General features: G+C 40.1%; 1 protein-coding gene and 1 long non-coding RNA gene across 4 annotated transcripts in view; one reads left to right on the top strand and one right to left on the bottom strand.

The window, feature by feature from the left end:
* Positions 1–265: 265 nt before the first annotated feature.
* LOC148653303 (uncharacterized) lies at positions 266–8,006 on the bottom strand. The gene is made up of 2 exons (XR_015941641.1): positions 7,801–8,006; positions 266–4,008 (listed from the first exon to the last, which is right to left on the bottom strand). It is a non-coding gene; the product is annotated as an uncharacterized LOC148653303 (long non-coding RNA).
* Positions 8,007–8,063: 57 nt separating this feature from the next.
* ppp2r5ca (protein phosphatase 2, regulatory subunit B', gamma a) overlaps positions 8,064–19,313 on the top strand; it is a 43,760-nt gene continuing 32,510 nt past the window's right edge. For 2 of the 3 annotated variants that reach the window (XM_088648127.1, XM_088648126.1), the window contains exons 1-3: positions 8,064–8,204; positions 8,939–9,007; positions 14,936–15,098. In XM_088648127.1, the coding sequence (XP_088504253.1) occupies positions 8,178–8,204; positions 8,939–9,007; positions 14,936–15,098 (259 nt within the window). In that variant the 5' untranslated portion in view covers positions 8,064–8,177. Of the gene's footprint in view, positions 8,205–8,938; positions 9,008–9,441; positions 9,459–14,935; positions 15,099–19,313 lie in introns of those variants that run through there. The other variant, XM_088648128.1, reaches the window with a different exon arrangement.

The following is a 19,313-nucleotide window of genomic DNA, read 5'->3' as shown; positions in this document are numbered from 1 at the left end:
GTAAAAGTTTTTTTTTGCTGGATTTGGCTGTAACAGTTAACAATAATAAGTGTTAGAAGGCAAATACACTACACATGAACTATGTATTGAATTTAATCCGGAAAACGGTGATTCCCAGGTGACTGGGTTTTACAAAACAAAACCAGAACGCCGTTACAAAAAATAAATTCTGTGTCTATTGTAAATTACAGCAACGCTAAAATACAACACGGTGCCTTTTTAACCTTGGGAAGCAAGTGTAAATCTGGAACAAACCACTCCAGAATGAGAAGTTAATGGAGTCATTTATTGCGGTTTTCACCTGGCACTCGCGCTCCCATGGGCATCTAGCCAAGCCCGAGAGTCTGAGTGTCGCGGAGGAGTTGAAAAGATGTAAAGCTGGAAGCTGAAAGATGTCTGTAAGTAGCAGGAAAGCTTGGTTTCCTATTGTGTGGAGCTTAATTCAGTCAGTGGCCCCAGAGAAAGACCAGTCGCTGAAAGACTAGGAGAGCCCCCACGGCACTCCACGAGCAGCGCCAGCACACGGTCTGTGACAGTAATCTCCACGCCGCCACCTAGTGGACAACATTCAGAATTGCACTGGACCGACAGAACAGAAGGGATGAAGGGAAGCGATTTCCCTCCTCTTCTCATCGCATTTTCTAGCCGCTTATTCCTGATGAGGGTCACTGCGGTAGCAGGCGGTGCAGGGCAGAAGACTTCCCTTTCCCCCTGCAACAGTCTCCAGCCTCTCCTGGGGGACTCCGAGGCGCTCCCAGGCCAGACGAGAGATATAAAGATACAATCCCTCCGACGTGTCCTGGGTCTGCCCCGGGGTCTCTTCCCAGTGGGTCGTTACCGCTACACCGCCTCCGGGAGGCGCCTGGGGGCGTCCTTCCCAGACCGGCCACACCAACTGGCTCCTCTCGATCCGGCCCAGTCACGGGAATCTTTTTTACAGAAAAATTAACCCTCTAAAATGAAATTCCTGGTTATGTTTAGAAAAGTGGTGTTGTCTAGAGGCGATAAAACTCCTATAAATAAACTATTAATCAACTCAATGTGAGGTTTACCAACGTCCATTTCCAGAAATTCACGGGTGGTGGTAACACGGGTCTTTACGCCCCCCAGAGTGTCAGAGTAGCTCCCGCAGCGAGAAAAAAAAATAATCCCAAACTCTGATCTTTGGGTTACCGAGAACATAAATTAGACTAAAACAGGAAGAGGAAGCATTAAAATGAAGCTTTAATCTCTAGGTCTAAAATCTCCTCCATAACAGAAGGAAGCGCAAAAACAAACAACCGGCATAAACATTTGATCTGTTTTTTTATCCGGAATTACCACAGAAAATATATCTTTTTGACAAATTATATGAAGTATAAAATCAGGAATGATAATCCGTATTTAGTCTGCCTTCTAATCTTGTTTCTGGTTAAATGTTTTGCTCTTCTGTATTCTGGTCTCAGGGATTTACAGGCATGAATGCAGCTTACTATAAAGTAACAGGAAATGGGCCATATTTATGCTTTAACATGATTGCTTTCATATAATGAACCCATGTGTCCTGGCCTCAGTATTAAGGAGTCCTTATTGTCCTTCCTTGAACCCCGAACCCACAATCCCCAAGTTTCTTCAGCAGAATTAAAAGGAGATATACTGCATTTGGTATTTGAAATAAACACGAACACCTGAATCACCTGTCAGTTTGTTTTGTAATTGACTACCATGGCAACTATTGGAGTTTCCATGCTGCTGCACCGATTATAATCTGTGTTTTTTCTTACACTTCTGTTCTCCTCTTACCAGTGTCTGTTTTTCCAGTCCATAACCACAGTGCATGGTTGTATGTTTGGGAAACAATATTTTTGTTTTAAATCTTGCTGGCCAGATCTTTGGAAATAATTGTTGCATCACATAGATAAGTATGTCCCAGTAGTTTTGACCTAGTATTCATCTTCCAAAAACAATTAATTCCCATCTTATTTTAAATCGTCTCAATTTCCAAAAGCTATTTGAAGTGTTTTCATGGAATCCAACAACTATTATTTACTTTATCATTGAATTCGTATGTACTTATTTGATAATATACAAATTCTTCATTATTAATTATTAATTACATTGGTTATTTAGAAAAATATGTATATGCTCTTCTTATTAAACACGGCACACACCTGAATAAAGCCTTTGGGTATTTCTTTACAGTGTCACTGGATTCATTTTTGTTCTTAATAAATAACTGAGAAATGTAAATGTCAGCAGCGCTGGTAGGAGACTAGACCAATCATAGTATGGAGTGGTTTCGTTTGGGAGCAATGTGAGGGAACTGAGGGAACTTCTGAGGGAACAACAGGCTGCCTATAAGACAAGCCTGTCAGGCTCCAACACCCAGTGGGAGACCTGAGGCAAGGAGCGGTTGTAAGTGATGAGGAGGTGTTAGAAGAGAAGCAAAACAATTAGCGACAGGAAAGGGGATTACTTGGGATTACTTGGATTTATACTTAGTCGGAAATGATGCGGGGGCAGAACGGGGGCGGAGAGGTTAGCCTTGCTGGCTCACAGCACTAAGGCCCTGCATTCAGTTCCAGACCTGGGGTGCCATCTTCATGGAGTTTGTATTTTCCCACCCGTGTTCACATGGGTTTCCTCTGGGTGCTCCAGTTTCCCTTCACGGTCCAAAAACATACTGGTAGGTGAATTGGCTTCTGGTGTGAGTGTGAGTGTGAGTGTGTGTCTCTGTGTTGGTGTGAGTCTGCCCTGTGATGGACTGGCGTCCTGTCCAGGGTGTATCCTGCCTGGCACCCATTGCTTGCTGGGATAGGCCCCGGCTCCCCTCAGGACTCTGAATTGGAAGGTTAGAAAATGAATGGACATGATGTGGGGTCATCCCTGCACTCATGAGCGTCCATTATAAATTTCATTGCCTTCTCTCATACAAGTAAACGGCCTATGAGAAACACTTGGTCAGTTTGTGTCCTGTTTGGACATGAATGAAGAAAGAGTGGGGTGTACGAGAGACAATTGTTTTCAACCAAATGTTCTAAATGTTATTCTCACACCAACTTTTAAAATTAATGTATTGAGCCCCTGTACAGTAGGTGTCTTATTATTATGCTACTGGTCTAAGAACCAGAGTCTGTAGGCTTCCTGTGCAAGAGCCAATAGGAGGTGCGGACTTTGAGCTGTGCATCATGTAGGCACAGCTCTTCTGGCTCTTTTATCATGACAGTCTCTTTAATCCATGCTAATACAATCCGTGCACAAATTAAATGCATTCAGGGCCTGAAAAGAATAATCTGAATGCTACTACATGCATAAGAACATAAGAAAGGTTATAAACCATGATAATCCATTCAGCCCAATTTGCTCATTTGCTTGCTAGTAACATATATTATTTGTAAAACAATCAGATTACTCCAAGCAGCACAGAGGGAGCTCACAGTTTTGCTTTTAAAAGGGAACTGCAATGTTATTTTTATACTTCGGAGTTAGAAAGAATTGGCACTGATGAGTGCATTTCAAACTACAATGAAAGTAAAATGTACACGATAACATGTAGAACCTCCAATTTACATCACAAAAATAGATGAAATTTCCAGGTATGCACAGTACCTTATTCTGCCATCCAGAACGAGGCAACCAAACTTCCAGTGAGGTGAATTGGCCCTATAACATTGTGACATGCAAGGTTCTCTATTTTACAAAATGGAATCCCCATAAAAAATCTCAGTGGGATTATTTCCAGGGAGATTTGGCAGAGTGCAAGGCTTTTCCAGTGGACGTGCTTGGCTAGACATGGGCTTCAACATGATTTATGCTGATTTACACAATATCTTTCTCGGCTTCTCCATTATTTTCAATACAAGGAGTAGTCTGATAGTGCTGTGTCTTAACAATTTCCAAGTTAACCATTATGTGTCGATCATTTCAATTTTTAAAAGTTTTTTGAGCAGTGGTGTGTGATGATGTGTTTTTGTTGCATTCCAGGGGTTTCTGTGCTATGGGGATCTTCTTTATAAATACTGTGGAATCCTGTGAAGAAAAGAAAGAAGGCAAATTGGGACCTAGTCTGACACACTGCTTGAACTGTTGTGTAGAAATTCTGAAAATATAGACTCTTTGTGAGGACTTCTGAATTAAATGTCAAATTAAAACACTGGAGCCCTTTTGGTCACAAGCACCCTTCATCATGTGACTTTCCAAGGGATTTCAATAAGATTTCATTTTACTGTCTGTGGGAAAACGATTGGTTCCACCCTGTTTGCTAGATAATGACTTCAAATTTAGTTTAAAAGTAAAACCTCATGTTAAACACATGCCTTTTTCTAATATTCAACATTTGGTGCCACCATGTGCAGTCATTTTAGTTTCATGTAATGCCCATTGTGACATCGAGGTTGAGATTTACTACTTTTCTATACTGTTTTTAATTTACAGAATCATGGCGCAGAAAGAGATCAGTGATTTAAGTACTGTTTTAAATTATATGAAAACTTGGGTAAACACACAAGAAGGATTTATAAGATTACACTCAGGATTAGAAAATAGTCTGTAGTTCTGTTTTAATGTGATTGCTCTTATAAACTATATTAATAATATACAAAGTTATGGAATCACATTTCTGTCTTTAATCCCCAACAGAAGACTCACTCTCTGCACCAAAAAGAAAAGCAATACAAGCCCACTGCACAGAATGCCCCAGTTATAAAACTCAAGTCTTTTTTTTATTTCTTCCCTACTGAGAGATAATCAAAATAAAGTGCAAAGTGTAAAAAGTGCATGTTTAACCCGGACACGTGCACTATACAGTTTTTTGTATCGCACAAGAATAGACCTTTTTGCCAGAGTACAGTGATTTTTAGAACAGCCCTTGTTTTAGCTCATGACCTTAATAGAAACAAGCTTAGATGCTTTTGAGTTGCAGCAAAGCAAAGAAAAAGTAATTAGACCCTCGATTTAACATCTTAGGACTGCACTTTACAGCAGTATCTCCATTCACTACACTGGGGCATTTTTGGAAAAACTAGGCCAGAGTGAAGAGCGCCACCTACTGGTCCACTGACACCATTCACAGAGGTAACCTGGTTTCTCTTAGATGTCTGTTATTCCAGCACTGCTCAGGGTCAGCATTGCTTAGCATCTGAGATCTGACAAGCAGGCTACATCAGGCTAGAGGCTGGCAGTTCTGGGTGGCACGGTAGTTTGCAGGGCCCTGAGTTCTATTCAGGAGGTGCTGTCTGCATGGAGTCTGAATGTTCTTTCCGTGTTCACATGGGTTTTCTCCCACAGTCCAAAGACATACTGATTGGGGAATTGGCTTCTGGGAATATTGGCCCTGGTGAGAGTGTGTGTGTTTGTTTCTGCGTGCGCCCTGTGATGGACTGGCATCCCATCCAGAGTGAACCCTGTCTTTTGCCTGCTGCTTGCTGGGAGAGTCGCTGACACCCCTGTGGCCCAGAAGTGGGTAAAATTAATAATAATTATAATAACTCCTTACACTTTCTGGACACTCCACTCAAAGCGCTTTACAGGTAATGGGTAATAACTCCCCTCCACCACCACCAATGTGCAGCCCCACCCGGATGATGCGACGGCAGCCATAGTGCACCAGAACGCTCACCACACATCAGCTATCGGTGGGGAGTGATGAAGCCAGTACACAGATAGGGATTATTAGGAGTCTGTGATTGGTAAGGGCCAATGGGAAATTTTTGGCCAGGACATCAGGGTAACTACTTTTCAGGAAACACCCTGGGATTTTTAACGACCACAGAGAGTCAGGACCTCGGTTTTACATCTCATCGAGAGGACGGCACCTTTTTGCAGAATAGTGTCCCATTGTGGGACATTAGGACGCACACAGACCACAGGGTGAGCGCCCCCTGCTGGCCCCACTAACACTTCTTCCAGCAGCAAACTTAGTTTTCCCCAGGAGGTCTCTTATCCAGGTACTGACCAGGCTCACACCTGCTGAGCTTCAGTGGGCTGCCCATTGTGAGATGCAGAGTGATATGGCTGCTGGCCACTGAGATTTTTGATAACCACAAAAATTTAGACATTTTTTTTAATTTAGCTCCTCAATTATGAATTTGTTTTTTTAAACTGGAAGAATCTAATGATTCCAATCAAAAATCCGGAGTTGAAACTGAGCACAGAATTTAAAGAAATCAACAATGATTTTCTTCTAATAAATAATTAACTGATTAACATGAATCCTTTTGCCCAAGTCAGTAGAATGTCAGTAGCAACTCCATATGAGCAATGTGATTGAAAGGAATATGTATAGAAATTATTTACAGTATTATTTCACCGAAAATAAATAGGCAGAATTTTTTTTTTTAATTGGGATAAGGATAGCATTTCAGAGCAAGATGCGTAATTAAAATTAAAAACACAATTATAAAGAGAGGACAGTTCATCAGTGGGCACAATCCGCATTTGAGACACTTTTCAAAGGGTATTATAAAGTTGTGTACTTTGTTACGTGTTTTTAAATTTGTATGGCATAGTGGATTGTTGGTTATTTGAAAGGCATGACCACTAGGTGGCAGGCGTGTTCCATTATCCGATCAACTCCTCCGTTCGAGTCTGGTTTGTGGGACAAAGGGATTAATGCAGATAAGCTTTCAGGAATGTTTTGATTTAAAGGGGATTTTTTAAAGTATGTTTTGATTAATTAACTATGACGTTAAACGCTATTTAAAAGGTCAGAGACAAAATTAAATGAAAAAGCATATGGATTGTAAAGCCTAAGCATAATTAAAATTAAATTATGAAAATGTCACGGGATACTACAAGATTCCGTAGCGCGAAGGTTCGTGCTCCTGTAACAATAAATCATTTTCTCATGCGTGAGAAAGACACCAACATTATTTTAACCATTCATTATGTAACATTTACATTGCATTTATGAAAAAACATAAATAAATTTAAGAAATACACTCACTGTATAACCTGGCACAGAAATGGGATAGCAGTGAGGCAGTTTGGGGGAGGCACATTTAGCTCTCATGTAAGAATAAATGACAAATTCTCCCTGTCTGGCTATTTCTACGAAATCATAAACTGGGGGGGATCAAATCACTTCAATAAAATCAAGATGTGTACAATGTCTCTTTGTCCTTGTAGGGGAAATTCCTATGATCCTTACAGCTGGGGGGGCAGTTTTCATAACCTTCTATCTCTTGGATAGCTCGATGGTCGGGACGTGACTGACTGATTGTTATTCAAAGCGGACCCGAAATTTCTCAGAATGGATCCCGGGAGCCGGTCGCGGTGGCTGGCTACCGCGGGCGGGCGCGAAGGAAGAGTTCGTTCGCACACTCCTGGCCGGTAGGCGGCAGTCTCGAGTCTCCGTCTAGCCCCAGAATTACTGAGAAACACCCGCTTGTTCGGTGCAGGTGTGGTGTGGGACAGTATTCCTATTCACATCCTGCGCAGTTCTCTGACTACTCGTGAAATGGGCGATCTCTCGCGGGTGGACCTCACCGAAACCTTCACGACATCGGCTTGTGTCGGACACGGAAAGAGAATGATGAAGAACAGAGCAATAATAATGCAGACCTGATGGAATAATACGATTCACTTATCCGTCTGAGAATTATAAGAACTTGTGTGTGCGAGGCATGTAACTTTGAATGCTTTAAAAATGCATTAACACATTTTATTTTATTATGTCTTTCTGAACGAATAATAGTTGCGATTTTGAAGTTGGTATAATAAAGTCCTAACATTCCTGCGCAAGTGAATTCAATTTTACTTTAACAGACTGTAATGCAAAGGTCAGCAGTAACTGCAAAAACTGTTTCTTTTCCGCATACATACCAGTCCTGACATCAGAATCCGTGGTACTTTGTTGTTTCGTGTTTCTGAAATTCCCCCCGTTTTATTCCTTGAGATCGCTCAGTGGAAAGATCCGAACTCAATGGGGGCATCTGCAGCTCGCGTGCGCCTTCCAGCCCTTCTCGTGGCCCGACCGGGATGACAGAACGGACCGGGATCGAGCCCGAGATCTCGGCCCAGCTGGAGGGGGGGGGGAGAGACGTATGGGTCACCTGACCGACGGGAGCCAATCAAAAGCGATGGAGCGGAGGCGAGCTCCTGCAGTGAGTGTGTGTGTGAGAGAGAGAGCGAGCTTAGGTACCAGAGGCAGTGACTCGGGAGAGTGTCGGCAGGGGGAAGAGGGAGGTTATATTTCTGCAATGCCGAATAAAGCGAAAAAGGAGAAGGTGAGTCGGTGCTTTTGTGAGTTCTCCGGGTGATAGGGAGCCCTTGTTGTGGAGACCCAGGGTGATATTTAGGTAGTACAAAGTATGTGAAGCTCGGGGCCTAGCCCTTTAGCAAGGATGTCGCTTGTAGTCTGTGCTCTGTCGATTAACTTGTCCAAGAGTGCTCTGGTAACCGATTTGTTACTTCTGCCTTACTAAAGATGGGATTGGGACGAAAACTTCCAGCTGTGGTGTCTTTGGACAAGGAAAGCCAGAACTGTAGTTCGGAAATGTGACTCGAGTCGTGTAGTTCATTGTTTTCCGATTTTGGCGGAACGTGTGTTGCAGCTTTCAGTAAAGTTACTGGCGAGTGTTGTACGAGTTAACTACACCTCCGGTTAAAACGATGCCTGTGCTCCTCTCATTTGAAGTGAGGCGCAGTTGAAACGGGGTACTCCTTTTTATTTTAAACGCTCTGATTTTGTTTTTTGAAGTTGAAGCACGTGGGCATTTAAGTGAGTTTTTTATTTAAATCCGTGGTTTGATTTGCCTTTTTCGTGTCGCGCTAGCTAAAGATATTATCTTTACGCGAAGAAAAACACGTTGATGCCGACGCAGTGGAAAGACTTCGCCGAGAATCGAAAACAGAAATCGGGACACTGGAAACGCCAACATGCAAAGTTAATCATTCGTGTAAATTACGCAGGCCAGGAGGAACGAGTGCATCAACGCAATTTCCCTCTTTAATTTTTAAGGAACCTGCGAAGTCTGGGAAAACTGGCAAAGCTGGGGTCAAAGATGGACAGGAAAGTTCCGAACACGAGGTAAGCAGTCACGAACTGGGCTTCTGGTTCTGGTATCGTTTGTTTTTAAGACGGGTTTATTCGGTGCTTCCAAATGACATCGACAGATTTCTGTGCGTTTTACAAACTAAGAGATTTATGCTCTTAAAAAATTAAAAACATACTTTTTATGAGGATGTGAGTGTTAAAGGATCTTAAATAGTTGTGTAGTGGGGAATTGGCTTTAGGCGAACTAATAAGATCATATTTAGTCTACTAGCCCATTGTATCCGTGAAGTCACACTTGTGTGTTGCTGTTTATATGATACTGAGTTGCTAACTGAGTTTTACATTTCGCTATAACTCTATACTCGTTCCCATTTCGGTGGGTTTGAAAATGGTTTCACGTTAGTTCTGGGAGCATTTACACAGTCCTTTTCTGTTTACTCTTGATACATTTATCCAATTCTTGACAGGCCCAGATTGGTGAAAGGTAAGAATAGCTTGACATGAGGTTGATGTTTTGCATAATGTACTAAAAACGTAGCTTGCTGCACTACAATGGCTAGATTAACTTAATTATAATGTGGTCTGCAGTTACTGAGTTTTATATACTTTTCCAACAAGTTATGTTTGTGAGCTATAATGTGAGCTCCGCAGCCTGTCAGTATTCCACTCTGCCAGTGCGTAAATTGTTCATCCTTGTGCCTGTCTGTCGTTTGTTTTGCTAATTGCAGCACTCTGAATTGCCCTGCATGGATAAAGTGTTGTGTAAGTGCGGAGTCCTGTTTCAGGGGGATTGTGAGTCAATTAGTTTGTTTGCTACCAGCAAGCTGTGCGTTATTTTGATTTTTTTTTTAAAAAAGATGACTGGCAGGTGTGCAATCAACACAGGATCCTTACACTTTCAGCATGCATCATGTGTCGGATATTTGATTTACTGTTTTTATGCATTGCTTTAATTCAATTAAAAGATGCTGTTTTAAGTCTGGATCCTCAAGTTACATTTGTGTGTTTGTGTGCATTGGCAGTGTTGGTTTCTGGGGGGGTAAAGAAGGCTGTGAAACACAAAATACACATTTCTTCTGAGGAGACTTTGTGCCAGCTCGGGTCACTTAAATACTAGAAGCACTGCCCTGTTTCTTATGTGCATGCAACAGCACTTACCCTGTGGGTAGCTGGCACAGTCTCTCAGTCAATGGAAATGGCTGCAGTTCAGAAATGGGTTTATGTAGTAGGCATTAAGTTTTAGATTTTTTTTTTTCTGTGCTGATCCAGGTTATCTGTTCAGTGATTTGTGTCAGTCAGTATTTGGCAAACAGTTGTGTGCACCAACTTATTTAAATCTGTAATAAGCAAGCTGTTCAAGTATTAGTAAAAGTACTCTGGAGTGTGTGCTGTGGGCTGCTTGTTTCCATATGTGGGAAATATGGTGTACGAATCGGGACTGCAACAAATGAGTTCAAGATTAAGTGTTTTTTTAAAAAAAGAAGTATGTCCTTAAAATGCATCCTTGATCATTTTTAGTGTGAGAGAACATGAAGTATTCTACATCAGTGTGACCATGAACTCTGAGGTACCATCACATTAAAAAGGAATTAACAAAAAAGTTTGAAGATTAACAGTTTATTGCGGCAAAATCCAGGCTTTATTTACACTGCCTTAAGAGCTTGGCTTCCTTGAAGCTTTCGGTGGTTACTGTACCCGGGAAGGAATTTCTGGTTGTCCCAAGCTATTGTGTTGTAGTTCACCTGGAACGTACCCTGTATATGAAAACAGAGTTGATCCATGCTCTCTGAATCTGGTTTAGGGCGTGAAATCCTGCAATTTTTAAAATCCATGAAAATCTGTTTACATAAGATCAAATTGGTGAGACGTATCTAGATCAAATTCCCTAGTGGAGCAGTCTGTCTGGGCATAGCTTAAATAACACAATTCTTAGACGTTGCCCTTAAATCATCAGTTTGTAAAGACATTGAACATGTGAGGTTAGAATAAAGTCAGGAATGGCCAAATGTGTTCCTTGAAAGCAGCAGGGTGAGCTCTTTTTAATTTTTCTCTGGATTTTTAAACTACACAGTTGAGCAAATTGCCTGCATAGGTCTTCCAAATGTGTCAAAACAGGTGGTTTAAAGGTAACCACGGTCTAGCAGTTTTATAGGTCTTGTAGGAAATTGAGCAGTTGTGTTCCTCTACTTAAGAAATCCTGGTCACAGGTCAAACCCATGTTCATAGATCTTTACCCGCTCTCAGGTGAGCGCCTTCATGATTTAAGCCACTAGTCGAGCTCCCTAAATGATTATTGGTTCATCATAAAAAATTAAATGAAGCCAGCAAATATGAAAAATAACTACAAAATGTGTGTACATTATTCAGTTGTAGGATTTTGAAGAAGATAATCATTTTTTTGCAAATATGCACTCTGTTTTCAAAGTAATATCTGTGTCCCATTTGTTTTTCCCTTTGACATGGGGATAAATTGGTTCATAGCTGTTCCAAGCTTATTTCTAGGCCACTTCAAAAATGGAATGCAGATTTCACCAAAGGAAGGGAAGGCTATACTCTTCTTGTGGATTGCTAAAACAAATGCATTATTTAGAATGTCAAAATGTAGATCCTACCTAGAGCCTACCAGATTTTGCCAATGTCCTATAATTCTGGGAAAAATCTTAGTTTCTTCACTCTGCATGATGCATGATTTTCAGTGTCTGCGATTTAAGTTGTCATTTTATTTTGCAACGTATACCTTTTCTAAGCCAAACGGAGTACTGAATCTGGTGGGTAAATCAGTGCAACAAGATGGAAGAACTGCAGTTTCTGTACATTGTAAAAGGGAAAGTGAGCCTTGTTGCTGACTTTTGGACACTTATAGGTTAAAATGAAAATGCCTTTGCAAAAAGGCCTTTTTACTTTTGTACCGAGGACCCTTCACACAAAAAAAAACACGAAGTATCTTTTTGCATTGTTTGGTAGGGTTACGTGAGGTTAGCGAGCTAGTTTCAGTGGAGGTGTCAGGTTTGTTTTCATTCCTGTGCCCCTGCCTTGTGGCCTACCTCCTCTGACTAATGCTTGTCGAAATGTAGCCACTGGTGTTTGGAATTGCACTTGAGCTCTTAAGCCTGATAAGATGAAAACCCCAGAGACTGACACACACCCACATGATTATTAAATGCCTTTTTAGACTGCTTAATTGTTATTATTTATTCTTCTTAATTTATGTAGGAAAGCTTATTATTTTTGATACAAGTGGTAAAAAAGTTGAGGGTTTTCAGCTTAATTGAAGCTGTTTCTCTTGTAGAGCTTACGGACAGTATTTTGAATTCCAGAGTAGTAGTGAAAACGACAACAAAAGAAAATCCAGCTCTTCAGAGCACGTAGTGTAAAAAAGCAAAGCAAGGTTGTTTTTAACAGATACAGACCAGTATCTCCTGTTTTTGTACAAACTTCCTTATCTTTGGCACCAGACAGCTATAGGTAAACTGGTAATATTTCCGCTAACCTCAAAAGTAACATGTTTGTGTGTGTGTATAATCACTCCAGCAAAGATCCTTGTTCTAGAAATGGGGGAAAATGTGATGTTCATTTTACTAGGTGCAACAAAGAAATCGCTTCTATTTCGTACATTATAAAAGCTTCCTGGAAGTATTACTAAGGCTTTTAATATTTGTGCATAGTAACAATCTTTTGTGTTCTGTTGAAATGCTGTTAAATAGGTGGCAGTTTTTGTTTATTGACATTTCTGCATCTTTATTTCGCAACCATCTTAAAATTTTATTAACTCCCAAAATGTAACCTGTCTGTTTGCAGCATTCAGTTTTGCTATGTAACTTTACAGTGAAGGTTCTTAAGTTTGAGACTTGGATTATGTTTGGATCAAAATGAATTTCTTAAATCTAGTAAAATGTATGCTTAAATGTCATATGTGCACTTTTTTTCTAGGGAGTTCAGATAAGCGTTACAAATAGCTTGGGTGGGTACATATTGGGTTATGTAGCATTCAGCAGTTTGTTTCAATATACTGCAACTTCTTTATGGGTTATTGTTGGGTATACTTATGTATGAAGTCATATAGTAATACTACATCAGCTTTGTGATAGCATAGTTTGAAATATTTTGCTACCTACAAGTTCATTTTTTACAGCAGTATATTGCTCTTGATTAAAGATCATAATGGAACTGATAGAGAATAATTGTTAACAATAATATGCAATTGTGGAAAGTGTGATTATTGCATAACAGAAGAACTTGTACACTATACTGTAATAAAGGTGCCATATATCTGGTGAGATGTAAAACTGAGGTCCTGTCTCTCCCGGGGTTCTTTCTAAAAAAAAAGAGTAGGTGTGTTATCCTGGTGTTCTGGCCAAATTGTCTCTTACCTTTACCAGTCATGGCCTCTTAATAATCCCTATTATTATGAACTGGCTTCACTGTGTTCTCCTCCCCACTGATAGCTGATGTGTGGTGAGCGTACTGGCACACTTCAGCTGCCCATCATCATCAAAGTGGGGCTACATATTGGTGGTGTTGTAGGGGAGTCCCCATTACTTGTAAAACGCTTTGAGTGTAGTGTCCAAAAATGTATTATGTAAGTGTAAGGAATTATTATTCAGTCTGAAAGAAAATAAATCAAATGATTTAACAATTGGCTGTAAGATAGGTGCTGGGATATTAAAATGTAAGAGCTGTACTAGAGCTTGAAGTTCTCCCCTGTACTGTGCTGGATGTTATGGTCGGAAACCAGTTATTTTCTGTTTAATAAATTTGCTTTATGTTCTGGCAGATGCTGGGTGTTGTATGTGTTGGGTGTTGATTAATGTTGCATTCAAAAGAGCTCTGCTGTGTAAGTGAGAAGCTTTTCTTCTGGTTCAGTGCTCATCTGAAATGACAGTAACCCAACCACCATGCTGGCTAGTTCGAGAACTCACAGCATTAAGTATGAAGACATTTATTTTCAGTCTAAGTGTTTAAAAATGGGATAACTTGGTAAAAGTCCTGCACTGAACTAGTACAGTATGTGTATACTACATTGCCGCCTTCCCAGTCTAATTGAATCTTCACTGTCTTTTTGTTTGACAGTCATTGTTAGTCTGTGGAATTAGCCTCAAGCAAACTGTCTGCAGAATATGACTCATGACCCTCAATGTGGTGGCATTTTTTAATAAATCCTGAAAAATATAAAAATGGTGACCCTTTTCAAAGGTATATTTTTAGAACACCTAACATTGTCGATCGTGTTAAGAACCTTCAGTACGATTACAGGGGTTCTTAACTGATCTGACCAGCAGCTCATCTTTATGTATAGAATTTAAATGAACCCTTGAAGCAAGCCTGGCTGATTTCTGCTTCAGTTATTAGTACTGCTGTTTTTGTTTCTTGGAAGAAACACTGAAGACTTAACACAGTGGGTCCAAACTTCTCGTGTATACACAGAGTTCTCGACACCAGCATTGTTTACAAGTTTCAAGCCAACATTTAGAAAGCTCTGTCTACACCATTAGGGACTGGAGGGTGGTATGTCATTGTGTATGTGGGGGCTATTAATATAAAATATTTTTATTGTTTAGCCTCTAATAAATACAAGACAACACATTCCCACAATAAAAGCTTCTTGTATTTGGGTTAAAAAATGTTCTCGTTTCAGAACTCAGCTGGAGTATTCTTATTCCAAATAAGCAAATTACTTTACATCAGTAGTGGACTCTTGACATATGTGGGATGGTGCATTTAAGTTAAATTAAGTTCAAGTTATGTGTTTATACAAATAAATTGTGAGCTTTTCCATTGTATAAGATTAGGTTTATTATTTACAAAAAATTTTGCAGATAATGGGCAGAAAAGAGAAGAATAATATTCTGGTTAAATGCATGGTACCATCGACAGTGAATGATTATCCCTGTTTTGTAGCGATGAAATATGGAACCTGGAGACTTTGAGACTTAACCACTTCTCGTGAATTTTGTGTTACAGAGTTCAAATAAGAAAAATAGCAACAACGCCCCTCCTACGACACAGCTAATGAAGGTGAAACTTCCTGGCACGCAGACTGCAGTGAAGAAAGAGAAGCGTCAGAGTTCGTCCAGGTTCAGTCTTAGCAACAACAGAGAGCTGCAGAAACTTCCGGCTTTCAAAGGTACTGCACCTCCTGTACAGGATTTCGTTAGCACGTGTGCCATGCACTTGCATACAATGCCTTCTGAATTTCTGTTATGTTTTTCACTGGTTATCAGTGTTTTGTGCCATTGTGACTTTTTTTCCATTTTTAAATTGTTTTAGGTCCTATACTGTAGTTCCAAGTGAGGGTTGTATTGGCCCTAACTCACAGCTGGGTGCTGTTTATCATAAATGAAGTATTTATCAAAAAGCAGATGCTCTGTTAATTAAGAAAACTTGAAAGCACCGTGTTTTGATGATTGGCTTGCCTGAATAATAAGGTTTGTAATGCATTCAGCACCAGTGAGCTTGCATCCTGTAGTCTTAACTTTGAAATGTCATGGTTTTTATACTCTGTTCTTATCGCGGTCTGCAAGTTGCAAAATCAGAGCTGCAGAATGGGAGGAAGGCGACTTGGAATTTTGTTGGTCTGTATAGTGTTTGCGTCTTGAAAAGATATTTTTGTTTCCTGCATTTTCACTTGCAAAGTAAATACTAAAGAATGTTTACATACCATGTAATTGTATTTCTGCATCGTGCTTTTTGTTATTCTGTGTGATTTTTCACAATAGGCCTTTATAATGGTTTTGAAACGGGCAAGCTGACATTTGCTTTTGCTTGGAAAAAGATTGCTTGCACTTTCAGCTCTTGTTGTCCAAGGAGACTTCTCATATACCTGGTATCTGGAGTGTAGATTACACCTAGTACAGTTGATATGAAGCACTTTTGCAAACATTGATGCAGTGGATCATGAAATAGCTAAGCCTGATAAGCATTCCTAACATGTTAGCTGTCTTCTGTGTTTAGATGCACTGCATCCCAGCTCTTAATTGCTTTGTGAAGTGGCTAAAAGGCATAGTAGTTTGCCAACAAGCACCCCAGCCCGCATAATGCTGAAACAAAACTAAATGACCCCTTCCAAGACGGATCGTTCTTTTTTTAAAGAGTGTAATATGGGAAGTTTCATGTTTTTTGACTGTAAAAATGTCAGAGAGCTTCCTCGCTACTGCCTTCTATAAATTAAAAACACACTTTACAGAAAATGAATTCGTGAAGAAAAATAATTGCAGTATCTGTATCCCCAATGGGTAACATTGCAATAATAAATCAACAGAAATTGTCATTGACCTTTTATTATCTATATTTTAAAAGGATGATTTGTGTAGCTAGTCGTTCATCCACTATCTTAGTTTTAAGAAGCCTAGGTTAAGGACTGAAGTATTAAAATTTTATAACTGTAGTGCATCCTGACAACAAGGCTTTTAACGTTCAGTAGGTGGCATGGTACATAATTTATAGGATGTCTGCTGCTTAGCAATGTTCTGTGTTATCTAGTAGAAATATTTATCTAACCTTTGTATTACGAAAAAGGTCATAACCATCATGTTGTATTTGCTAAATAAAGACTTGGATTGATGTTATATAAGAGAATTCTTCATGACTAGAATCATAAAGACTTGTACATCATGACGGACGTGCTGCATGTTTAAAGAGAAATTTAAGGTTTATTTTAAAATGGGTTGATCATTGTCGTGTTGTATAATGCGTTCCTGTGTAGATGTGCTTTTATGGAGAGTTTTCAAATGCCAGGTTGGTGATTTACTGCTAAGGCAGTATGTATTTCCTGGATGTAGGCTTTCTCCTGTGATTCATCGTCGACACCAGCAGATTGACGTAATGAGGGATTTGCCCCAGATAGTGTTTTGAAGTTTATAGACTGAAAGTGCTTGTTTCTAAAAATATACTCTGTGTGTCAGCAATGCGTTTTGCAAAACATATTCGCACATAGGAGCTGCAAAAAGATCATGTACTTGTATCTGAGTAGGTAATGCGTAATGTAGTGTACTGTTGAGTACCCCCTTTTCTAAAGGTTTTTTTTATTCTAATTCCAAATAATTCTCAAATTATTAACAAATGTTGGCCTGCTGACAGTTATTGTGCTTTTGGCACTGCAGTATAAAATCACAAGAAAGAAAACGAGTCCTGTTATGGTAAAGGAGAATTGGACACTATAAAAAAACATTTCTTGAATGAATTCTGATTGATCCGGAGTTCATTATTAAACTATGCAGAGTTTCCAGGGACAATACTTTTATCTGTAATAGTTTACAATTTTGGCTCTTTTGTACTGATGGAAGTGGAGTGCATATACTGTACAGTACTGCTCTGTGCAATTAGGTAAAATATAACCTTGCAGGGATACATTTTCTTTTATGATTGTGCTACTTATTGTGAACAGTGACTTTGATTCTGGTCCTGAGGTGCTATCTGTGTGGAGTTCGTATGTTTTTCCACTGTTCACCTGGATTTCCTCTGGGTGTTGTTTTCTAGAGTTTTTCATTTCACAAAATAGGAAGGTGTCGAGAAATACTCTCACTTTTCTTGGGGAAAATGTAGAAAATGTTTTACTCCTCTTTAGGCTAATGAAACTCTGCAATCTAATCATTTCTAGCACGTTTATGTGAAGCTTTTAAACAGTTTTGAAAGAGCTCTTGTACTGCTGCACTGCAGTCACAGTTTTGTCATGCTTATGCTATTAAAGTCTTGCTGCATCTGCGTAAATGATTGATAATCTTATCTGCTATTACATGGAAGAAGATCTTAAGCAGCTAAATTGTAATTAGATGGCTTTGCCTCGTGGATGTCCTGCAGGTGATGGGGAGTTGCAGAGTAGCCGAGGTTTGTAAATGAGCAATAATTGCAGCTTTGTCATGACTTAAATGCATTAAATGTAAAGGCCTCATACACCAGGAAAAGGATAATTCCACTTACACATTCTCATCTGACCCTTCTACCTTCTCGCTACACATACAGGAGAAGTACTTCTCTCACCTACAGCATTGCAAGCCTGCTAGAGCCTGTAAGGTCACCAGGGTCACTACTGCTGTGTAACTGGGAGCCAGAAGACTCCTGCCTGTCTTATCCCACCCTACCTTTGGCAATGCTCAGCAGGCTGTGTGGATTGTGGGAATCCCAGTCAGTCCGCTCGTGACCTGACTCTGGCTCACAAGCACGATGCAAATTGGATTCCTCTTCCACTTTTAATACAAATTGGTAAAAAGTGCTGCATGAGTTTCATTTCCTGTCTGGAGTCAGTGGATTTAAACAGTATTTTTAATCCTAGTAAATATTTATGGAAACATTATTACAATATTATTTCCACAACGTTGTCCAATTAAATTACAAACAAAATGGGAGGCTTGATTCAAATTCCAAAGTACTTGCCAGTCATTCAATTAATGAAAGAGTAACTCCTCGAGCAAGCATCCACACCTTTCCTGCGATAGCCTTTGTTCTTCATGTTGTACCTTTTTGTTTTCCAGGAAGTTGGCGACAGGGGTTAAAGCTGTTACGGCATGTTAGAACGTGAAAAGGTCTCATACCATCACACAGAGCGGTGTTTTCACATGTTTGTGGACTGTAGTGTGGTTACAGCCCTGTGAGGCTAATAAGAATGAAGGGGTGGAGTAAAGGAGCACAAGATCTCTTCCCTTTTGTATCTGTATCTGGATTGCGGGAGAGGAACAGGAATGCATGCACTGATATTTATATATACTTGTATGCTCTTTATAGTGCAACCCCCCCCCCCCCTTCCCACCTAAGGAGAAAAGTGCAACTAAAATGCAGACTTCAAAACCCACTCATTAATAGCCTCTTTTTGTGTTGTATTCGTTACCTAATTTAGGAACCCCACAATGCCCCATACAACTCTATTGTTGGTGCTTGCTGATGCATTGCACCTCGCCGATTGAAAAGAGCCAATCTGTGTCGCGGTTATTGAACTGCAATTACAAATGAACTTCCCCTGAGCCAAAGCCAAGCTTGCATAGAAAACCAACCAAACAGTCTGTCGCAGCCTCTTGAATTGCACAGTGTTAAAGCCTTTCTAGGTATTTGTTAGAAAATCTCTTCAAACAGTGATTGAAAACCTTCAGGTTTTCTCCAGTTAAAGGTGAGAACCTACAGAGCTGAGTGTTTCATAGATCTACAGAGAGTTTTATATTGGTGTCGAAAGTCCTTGCCATCGCTGAAAGAAGTGGCTAAAATCCTCTTGTTGGAAGGGACATTGGATTCTCTTTTTATATGATCTATCAGCTCAATACCAAGGGGTCCTGCAAAGTGTTCGTGTTGATGGAGAACAAAAGTGCAGATCAATAATGCTGGAAATGGCAAATGAGACGATCCGCACTCTTCT

This window comes from Lepisosteus platostomus, chromosome 10 (genome assembly GCF_059453375.1).
Source record: "Lepisosteus platostomus isolate fLepPlt1 chromosome 10, fLepPlt1.hap1, whole genome shotgun sequence".
NCBI classification, from domain to species: Eukaryota; Metazoa; Chordata; class Actinopteri; order Semionotiformes; family Lepisosteidae; genus Lepisosteus; species Lepisosteus platostomus.
This window is presented reverse-complemented; position numbering and strand designations above follow the sequence as displayed.